At 32.5% G+C, this 10,953-nt stretch overlaps 1 protein-coding gene across 1 annotated transcript in view; it reads left to right on the top strand.

The window, feature by feature from the left end:
• The first annotated feature begins 276 nt into the window (after positions 1-276).
• LOC117181486 (probable cation-transporting ATPase 13A3) overlaps positions 277-10,953 on the top strand; it is a 58,828-nt gene continuing 48,151 nt past the window's right edge. Inside the window, exon 1 of the mRNA XM_033374194.1 lies at positions 277-477. Within this exon, the coding sequence (XP_033230085.1) occupies positions 462-477 (16 nt within the window). The 5' untranslated portion in view covers positions 277-461. The remainder of the gene's footprint in view (positions 478-10,953) is intronic.

Below are 10,953 nucleotides of genomic sequence, written 5' to 3'. Positions count from 1 at the left end.
AGTTGTATTTTAAGTTTTGTGTATACAATATATTTTACGAAATTATGAAAACTTAATTACATCTCGCATGGAGTAGTCGATATGCGGCCCTGGTTATTACGGTTTGAGGGTATCCAGTAGTCACTGATAAGAATCACAGTCGAATGGGGCAGGCCTGGTCCAATCAGCTTTCAATTCCAGCGACACGTAACAAACATTTTTTCAAGCAACTGCATCGTTTGTTTGGACTTCAGTGAGTTGCGTGCTGACGCAAAAACAAGACGCGCGCGGCACGCGAATCGCGAAGCGATATCATGTAGTTCAATTAACGAGCGTACGATTTTGGCCTCAAGTGCTGATCGCCGATATGCCAAAGGATCTTTTAAATTTCCGTCCTTTTGCTCACATCACTTCTCAGAAGTCAGATCAGAAAATTCCTTAAATATTTTACAATTCAAAGAGTTTATGGAACTACGAACAGAATGGATATTATGGATGGTAGGAATATTTTCTAATAATCGAAAATATTAATAGTTACTAATGATAATTAATAATGGTGGCTGAGGTGGTTCAGTACTAGGACTTCTTGCTGAAGGTCCGGGGTTCGATCCCTGAGCCGATACCTCTGGAAATTATTTCATATACTTTTACCAAAGTTCTCGTGGTTTGCATTTCATCTTAAGCTGTAGGTCACCATGCACTTGCCTGGAACCCACCCCGTGGGTAATAGAGTAAAAGTTATACCGGACTGCCGAATACGTTAAATTATGCATATTACTTTCATCAGAACACTTGATTGCCTTAAAAAAATACGCCTGTGACTCATGACTTAATCATTATGCGATAGAAATATCAAGACGGTCCAAGATTGCTCGTTGGAAATATTAATAATAATAATAATTTTAAAAAATATAATAGAGTAAAAGAGTAAGTAATTTTATCAATTTAAGTTCAGATTGTTGAAAAAACACCAGACACCTGTCCCATCTCCCAGAATCGCAAAGTAACTTGAGAATTCTTCCAAAGTCACATGCTTTCACATGTGAATACTTTGATCATTTTATGTAATTAAAAGGACAAAGTTTAATTTTCTCCTTGCTCGGAGAATTCATTTTGAAAAATGTATTAACAACCAATAGTTTCCTAAAACATAAACATACATAGTATTATTAAATAGAAAAATAAAAGACGCAACAAAATTCAAACAAAGTTTATTTCATAGTTCAGTTTACTTTTTGGCTATGACCACATGTACCGAAATTTTGTTACGAATAGCCGGATTTTCTCTATACGAATAACGGGCACTGAAAAGGGTACTATTCGTACCGAATTATGGTACAAATAACCGAATTTTTTGGAACACTTAGGCGATGCCTTATTTTATAGCCACGGATATTCAGTCAAAAGCATTTGACTGAAATGAAATTCTTAAGAATTTTTATATATTTGAATATGTAATTTTGCACATTTTTTAAAATAATTGTTATGCAAGGATTATTCTCTATAAATAACGAAATAAGATATGTATTATGTATTGTTTCAAAAAGTAATTACATGGGAACCATGGCATTTGCAATTTATATCAGTATACGGTCAACTGGACTTTAAAGACAGATGTGTTTTATGAAATCAATTCATAAGGCTTTTGTACTCAGAATTTCTGTTAATAAATTTATTTATTAAATGTGTTAAACTTAAGTAAAAAAAATTCCAATTTTCTGAAACAAGAGGGGCTGCTATGGTTTAATTTTGAAGATTTCTAAATCAAAATTGTAAAATTACAAAAACTTTATTTATTAAAAAAAATCCCAGTTTTAACGACCTCAACTTTTTTAACTTCGGAGGATAAACATTTGAAATATCAATGATTATACATTTATTTTAAAGATCGTTTTTTTTTAAACGATGATATTTATTTTTTTGCATTTATATAAGATATCTGTATTATAAATTCTAATCTTTAATAAAAATTATTTCTATAATTATTTTTCTTCAAATAGGTAAAAAAGAATGTTTCTTGTAACAAAAAAATTCAGATGAAAAATATATGAGTAAAAGAATGCGTTAAAATGTTGATTGATAATCTCTTGAATTTCTAAAATCATTTGATAAAATTACAAGATATAAAATAATTAACATTATATTAGCATGACTTATAATTAATAGGATGGGAATGTTGATGAATGATGCATTCGTTTTTTTTATTTTCAAATCGTCCTTGATATTGACTGATCTTATGTGATATAATGAAATAGTTTTATAAATAATGAATCCTCAAAATGGATCAATTGAGGCAGTTTCCCTGACTCTTTTATGTAGAAGTTAATTGATCTTATTTATCTTATTCATGGCAAATTATTCCAGATTTTAATAGAAATCTTGTATACTTTTATTGAAACTAGCTTTAGTGGCAAACAATCCTAATCGCTTTTGATCAGGAATCAAGACTAAAAATTTCTTACGATCAATTTTGTTATCGATTGTACAATGAATCAGTGTAATCTTCAATGTTAGATTGATTATTCTCTCTAAAACATAATGAAGTATTTAATCATTGTTCGGATATATGCATTAAAAAGATTTTTAACTGTGTACCTAAACCATCTGAAAGAAAAAAATCGCAATATTAAAAAGTTGTAATATCACAACATTTCCTTTTAAAAATACATTTTTTGGAATTCCAAAATCCAGGACCATAGAAACATTCATTTGTCTCTTTGATTGAATTCAGTATTTTGTGTGAACTTAAGTTGTTAAAAAAATGTTGGTGAGGTAGGAATAGAATTGTTTCATATTTTCAAATATATTTTTTCTTGGTGAAATGAAAAAAGCACTATAAGTTGAATATATGATTACTTGCAGAAAGTTTTTTAAACTAAGTTTGAATATTTTTTGTTGTTGTAAAATTGAGAAAGCACTAAAAGTGTAATATAATTACTTGCTTAAGCGGTATGACGAAGGACTCAAAAAGTATTCAAAATCCTTTGAACCGCACGAAACCCGAGAATTCTAAAGTTTGATAGTGGGAATGTACCAAGAAAATTAACATGCGGAAGGCCAGACATTTTTTTGCCAGCTGTCAGCTGAGTACTTCCTTATAGTCAATCTACTGCACACCATTATTTTGATTGGTTCAGCGTGTTACAGGATGCGACGTTTGAAGTTCACAGAGATGTATGAATTAGATTTTTGATACTTTTTTTGAATTTTTTTCCCCTCGGAACTGAAGTATTCAAAACATTTTTCAAATTTACTAAAATGTTAAGAATGTAATGTAGTTTTTTAAGAACATATTATCTTAAATTTATTCAACATCACCATTACATAAGTTTGACATGCTATAGCTCCTTTGCAAACATCGTCTCACATTTTTAAATGAATCTTATATTATCCATAACCGAAAATAATTTCCTTGAATATTCCTTATGGTAGTACATGGCAAAATGCGCGTGTGTGATTATTTGCATCGACGATAAAAATAAAGGTTTCTGATAATGTGATTATAAATATGCATACCTTAATAAATTTTCAAATTTATTATATGAACAAATATTAATCCAAACTAATTGAAGCTGAAGGACTTTTTCCAGAGGTTAGTCAATGGCGATGAACAGATGAATGTTTGATCCTCAGTTTATTGATCATAAATTGGGTTCATTTAATTAAGAAAATACTTTAACGAAAATTCTCTAGAGACTTTCTGTATCTCACGCTTATTTGATAACCCAAGAGTTCACGAGTGTCAAGTTATGTGAGTGATCATACATTTAGTTATTCGATTCTTAACAGATATTTATAAAATGGATTGGTAATTGGTATTGCATTTCATCTCTATCCCTTTTTCGGGCTTGCTCAATTTTGTATTTCATTACATTTTTTCAAAAGCATAATAGATAAAATAATAATATCATAGGAGCAAAGTTAAATTCCTTCTTCTGCAAGTTAAATTCACTTTCTTCCTGGTTTCTTCATCAGTTTTAAAATTAACTATTGCATCATATCAACTGGACTTTCCAAAATTGAAAGTTTTCCCAATTTTAAAGCCTTCACTAAGAAAAAATACTTTTTGAAAATAACCAAAATTCTGCTGAAAATAAACAAGTAAGACTGCTAATATAGCACCTGCAAAGTTCGCTGTGAAATTTAACCAAGTTGTATTGGCTAAAATTTTTTTATTAAATGTAGCAACCTACTTTGTTACATTAGCCAACCTCATTCTGTTGCGGTAGCTAACCTGCTCGGTCACTGTGACCAATGTACTTGGCTGTCGCAACCGACTGCATTCGCACTGCATTCATTGTAATAATATTCTATAATGACAATCTAAAAATAATTCTCCACCTAATAATGATGTTTATTGCTTAAAAATAAGTAATTATGCACTACAAACATCAACTTATTTATTCAAAAATTTCCGGGTCGGTCAGAAATAATAATTTTTCGATTTAGGGGCATGTGATACTTTGTAGTGTGGTCAATCGGGTACAGTTCAGTAAAAAAAAGAATTCGGAGATACAATAAAATATAACGAACGTCCCTCGACTATTTTTGAGGCATAATAACAAACAAAGTTTATTGTGTTAAATAAAAATGTTATGCATGTGCATTATTTTGAGGTTAGGGTCGTTTTTCAGCTCTCTCTCATTCTGATAATGTACATCTCTGTCGTACGGATGATATCGGTAAGCACAATAGAATAATTATGAGAGAGAATTGTAACAAAACACATTTCGCGTAACTATTATTTGACGTGCAACTGAATCCTACCAATCACTACCAAAAAATAATGGAGTCGAAGCGAAATGACGCTGACAACGATGCTAGCGATGACTCCTTTCTTACCAGCACAGACAACGGTTAAAAAAGAACCCAGTAAATTTGATTGATTAAGAACAGACAATATCCTTGAGAAAAAATAACAAGCATATTGGTTGTGTAAAAAGTGACTACTTGCTTGTGAAAATATAACTACTAGGTGTAGATTGGTTAAAATTTATCACGAAGCCTTTGTTTACTTTTAACCGAAAAAATCGTTGTATTTTAGCAAAGAACTATTCATTCAAATTTTGCAGAGTCAAACTCGGTTCTGCCAACCAAGTAATGTGTTATTTTTTACCATTTTACTTTAACCGTTTTAGCTCGGTTGTGATAGCAACAACTAAATGATTACTTACAACCATTACTCTGTTTTTTTTTAAATAATATGTCTTTAACCGAGCTATTTATCCAGCTCGTTTAACGGTTCATTTTCTCAGAATTCTAATTTTGGCGCATGAAGCACTAATGACTAAATCATTATGCGATAGAAATATTAAAAACGTCTAAGATTGATCGTCAAAAAATTTGATTTTAGAATTTTTATTAAGTTACAAATTTTTGCTAGGGAAAATTCTCATAAAACAAATACTATTTCATATGTAATAATTTATTATTATTTTAATTACGTCGAAACAGAATGTGATAAGAATCATGCCTGTAAATGTTTAATTGAAGTGTGTTCATGGGAACGTACGATTAAAAAATATGTTACGATCTAGTCAATAAACTTTATTTGATGAAAAATTGGAAAAGAGAACAATACAAACATCATCCATCGTAAAATTCTGGCATATTGACTGATCTTGGTTAAACATTTTTTTCTACTTTAATATTTCCACTGAACTAGTCAGTCACATATTCCTTCTATGATTCTTTATTTTCTAAATGAGGTCCAATCTTTGTATCAATTTTATTTTGATCTAATCTGTATCTAACAAAGTAAAACATTTAAACACTTCAAGTAAATTATTAAATCATAATTCGATGACTTCCAGGCCATTGAAAAGTTTTATAAAATTAAGAATATTTTATTTTATCGGGAAATTAAACTAATAAAACTTTTCAATGATCTTGAAGCCGTCGAAGTATGATTGGATTTTCCACATTCGTGGTGTCTCCCAGACGTTAAAGAAAAAAAAGACAACATTCCATCTCTCATAGTCTTTTTACAATTAAATGATTAGTTTTTAATAGATATTATCCAAGATTTCGATGATTACTAATTTAATACATTATATTTCATTTGAATTTTTAGAAAAAAAATACATTTGCACTATTTTACAATATCTTCTAAAAAATTAAAATAAGGAGTTCAACCTGGCTCATTTTATTGAGAATTCTTATAGCTTTCAGCATATTAGGGAGAAAAAAGTTTACCTCTTATATAATTGAAGGATGGGCTCAAAGAACGTTGTAAAAATAATAATTATTAATTATACAAAGAGATTAACAATATTGAATTAACAAAATTACTGCAACTCCGATAAAAGAGAAAAACTAGCTACATATTAAGCATCCAAGCTCGGTATTTTGTATTAACTTTGTTTTTAATATTTGTTTAAAGTATAAATTATGGTGAGAAGGCATTCAAAATAGTTTTAGGAAAAAATATAATGTATTTGAAGAAGTTCAATCATTCCTGATACCAAAACAATTAGGTGTTAATCTATTTTAAATTATGAAGTTAAAATGCTGGAAATTTTAAGATAATACTTTCGCAACTTACGATAAAAGCGTTTATAAAGAAAAACAAAGATATTTTAAAACACAAACCATCTAATTTTTTAAAGTATCTAGGTAATGGTACAACCTTATAAATTTATTAAAATATGTATGTATCTTTATTAAAAGGAATGCCATTTTCATATAGACCAAATTTGGTAGAAGAAGGTATGAAAATTTCTTTACTAAATAGAATGTTAATGTTAAATGCAATTTTAGAGAGAATTAAAAATAATAAAAATAGAAATTAGAAATCCGGTTTCAGCTAAACGTTTTTTCCGGAACAGCTAACCGTTTTATCACGTGCAAATTACCTGATCACCAAACACCCTGAAAGTATAAAGAAATTGATTCAATTTTTGTGAATGAAATGGTGCAAATTAAAAAATAAAAATATATTCTTTCATTTTTAATTTTTTTATCTAATCTCCTATTATTTGTTCGATAACTTTTTGAAAACAAGTTACTACCGCAATAACGTAATTAAGGCCAAGAGCTGTAAGCCATCACTTAATTAAACTTATAATTATTACAAAAAAAATATTGTAACAAATTTCTGTACATTGTCAAATTTCACGTCACATTGTAGTTATGTGATGCGAGTAATGTAGACTTCGGGTCAGGTCAGATCGGGTTTCAGGTTTGAAAGTTGGCGCGAAACAGTGAAAGAAATGAATTGCTGATACAGTTATATTGCGGGTTAGATCAGCAATTTGTATGGCTGGAATAAACATATCGATGGCTGATCTAACGCGCAATATAATTGTGCCAGTAATTCATTTGTTTCAGTAAATATCGATTAAAAAATTATCCGCAAGTGAACCGCAAATTACCAAACATTTTTTTATCGAAATTTCAGACCGGTTCAGGTTTCCAAAAATGTTGCACAACTCTAGGTTTCATTTTTATAATCAACATTTTTAACTCCGTTTTATAGGTGATTATGGTAGTTTCTATAATAATAGACTCGTAGAAATTTAGTTACATTATACGTTAAAACTGATTTTACAGTTCAGTATAATCTTTTACGATTTAGGGAAATCGCATATGTATATCAAAAATTAGTACTTTTCATTATTATTACACCATTAAGTCATTTCCCTTTCGGGGTAGGCATGACTCACTCAATAGGGGAAAGGAGTAGTGTGTGGAAGGGATAGAGATTTTTCAGATTGATCCAGAATTCTCGTGCTATTTAAGTAAATAACACGTTCGTTCCGCAACACTGCTCCCACCCAGGTTGCTGATCAATCTCTCTAGCAATCACCTCAAGCGAAGAACCTCACGAAGTGGTTATGTAAGCTTCCCCACATGGGTCCATTAGTGGCCAAGGTCTTTTGTTTTAGGCCTCATTCACTCTACTGACACTCTTTTTATTAACTATTTGCCGCCATACTTTCCTGTCCTGGCATACTTCTTTAGCTTCTTTTATGTCCATGCATTTTTTCATGCAGGCTCACGTGTTTCTGTGATTTCTTATGTCCCTTCTAACTAGGGTCTCATTCACACATTCTAACCATTCTTTCCGCGGTCTACCCCTGGGCACGCTGCCATTTACTTTACCTTGATACACTTGTTTCGTTAGTCGTTCATTTGGCATTCTCTCAACATATCCGAACCATATTAACCGATTTCTTTCCCATGTGTCTACTAGCGTCTCTTCTGCATCACATTCTTTTAGAATTATCTCGTTACTCACTTTGTCCATCAGGGTTTTCCCGCATATTATGCGCATGAATTTCATGTCAACTGCGTTAATTTTACTTTTATCTTTTTCTTGATAAGTCCATGTCTCGCTACCGTATAGTACAGTCGGTACAAATATAGAATTATGTATTGCCATTCTAGCTTTATTTGATATATTTTTACTTCTGATAAGGGGACCTGCTCTACCAATAACATTCTTACCTTCATTTAATAGTCTATCTAATTCCTCATCTACGAGTATCTTCCCGTCCCTAGTAAATAAGCTACCAAGGTATACGAACTTATCAACTTGTTCAATTCTCTCATCATTTAATAAAATATGGCATAGTGTTTTCTCACTCTTTTCTTCGAACACCATAGTTTTTTTATTTGCGTTAATTTTGAGGCCCATGCTTTTCATGCTTGCATCTAGTTTATTCAACATTCTTTATAAGTCTTCGATAGACTCTGCCATAACAACCTTATCATCTGCGAACGCTAACCCACGTACCCTTACTGTTTCGAGATACACCCCCTTCGTCGAAGAGAGCCATTCTTAAATACTTGCCCATAAATAATATAAATAACCATGAAGACATAACGCATCCTTGTCTAACTCCTTGAATAATATCGAAACAGTCACTCAGTTTCCCATTCACTCTTACACTCGATTTGCTACTTGTATATATTGTTTTTATAGCTTGTAGGATCAATCCATTGACCCCATACTCTTTCAGGACTTCCCAAAGTTTACTTCTATCTACCTTGTCACAAGATTTTTCCAGGTCAACAAATGCCCAAATCTTTGCTTATGTTATTTTCATTACCCTACGAATAAGTATTTTTGAATATATTTTACTTACGGTGATTAATAAGCTAATCCCTCTGCAATTATTGCACTCGCTATTATCTCCCTTTCTCTTGTATATTGGTACGATAATCGCTTTTTTCCAATCGTGTGGGACGTCTCCCAGCTCGAAACATAAATTTATCAATTCGCACAGTCTATGTGGTATGCACGCGCCACCGTGTTTAATACCGTCTACTCCGGCAGCCTTACCGTTTTTCAAGTTCTTAATTATATCCCTAACCTCAGTGACACAGACTTTTTCAATTGAGTTTTTCGTCGCATCGTGTTCAACATCGCAGTTGTGGTGTCCTATAGCTTCATCTCCGAATTGTCGCCTAAAATAGTATCTGAAAGCCTCTAGTATTCCGTCTGCATCATATACCCCCCCCCCCTACTATTTCTCATGTTGACAATTTCTGTACTTTTGTTTCCTTTCATTTTTTTATAAAGTAGTTTCCTGCATCCTTCAAAGTCGTTTTGTATTTTTATCTCTTCTTCTGCTCTAATTGTATCTTTACTTTCTTTAACTAATCGTTTAAGTATCCTGTTTTCGCGTCTATAATCATTTCTACGTCTATTTCTTTCCTCATTGTTAAAACCTGCGACGTTCAAAGTTCTCTTGTACGCTTCTCTTTTTGCTCTTTGGGCAGCCTGAATTGCATCATTCCACCACGCATCACCAGACATTCTTCCTACAACTGCGGTACCACACACTTCGATCGTACATATAACAAGGATATCCCGTAACATTGTCCAGACGCTCTCTTTAACTTTGTTTTTTATACGGTCCTCCCATGACCCCTCATGACTCTTGTTTCTTTGATCAACTCTCTTAGTCTTTCATCCGCAACAACAAAGTCAATTATACTGCGGCTATTTCCTTTAGACCAGGTGTACATGTGGATCATTTTATGCCTAAACCAAGTATTTGTAATAAACAGACCCCTTTCTAAACGTAGACCAACTAATTTATCTCCGTTATAGTTTGTTCTTGGATCCCCAAAATTACCTAATACTCTTTCTGTATCCTGATTTTGGATGTCTACCCAACCGTTCATGTCTCCTAGTAGAATTATTCTTTCCCCATGTTGGCAAATGTTTATTGTGTCATTTAAAGTGTCCCAGAAGGCGTCTTTTACTTCTCTAGGATCACTATCAGCCGGCGCGTAGAATGCTATGATAAATAGTCTTCTGATTCCTACTTTCATTCTAGCCCACAGTAGTCTGGGAGACACGAAACCATGGTCTCGGAGATGCTGCTTTACTCTTTCATTCAAAATCAGACCTACTCCTTGTTTACCATGTGATTCACAGTCTACTCCTGACCATATTTCAAATCCGCCTTTCAACACGCCGTTTTTTATGTCTTTGGTTTCGCATCCCTTTTTCTTTGGTTCAGACACACATAAAATGTCTAGTTTCTTCACGTCCATAGTATCACGCAATTCTTTTACCTTGAGATCATTTACTCCCCTAGCATTCTAAACACCCAGTCTCCATTCGTTGCCTGAAACATGACCTTTAGATTTTCCATGTGCATGCCTTTTGTCATTAAAAGTTCCAGTCCTTTCCGAGGCTATTTTGTAGTTTATATTATTCATTGTTTAGATTATACGCCCAACGAACACCTTTATGCAATAAGTTCATTTTATGAGTCGAAATCATGTCAAAGTTAAGTATCAAATCGTCATATGGTGGCGATTGTAGTTCTAACATCAGTCCCACCAAAAACTTCAGTTAATAAGGAAGGGTTGGGAGAGGGGGGAGGTACAACTGGAACCGAGAGAGTCGTCTTGGGTTTCTGCTTTTGTTTTCATGCTGAGAAGGTCACCAGTCTTCAGCAGCGTTGTGATATATGGAAGTTAATATCCGGCCGTCTTCTCAAACCGTAACCAAAG

This window comes from Belonocnema kinseyi, chromosome 10 (genome assembly GCF_010883055.1).
Source record: "Belonocnema kinseyi isolate 2016_QV_RU_SX_M_011 chromosome 10, B_treatae_v1, whole genome shotgun sequence".
In the NCBI taxonomy this organism is placed as follows: Eukaryota; Metazoa; Arthropoda; class Insecta; order Hymenoptera; family Cynipidae; genus Belonocnema; species Belonocnema kinseyi.
This window is presented reverse-complemented; position numbering and strand designations above follow the sequence as displayed.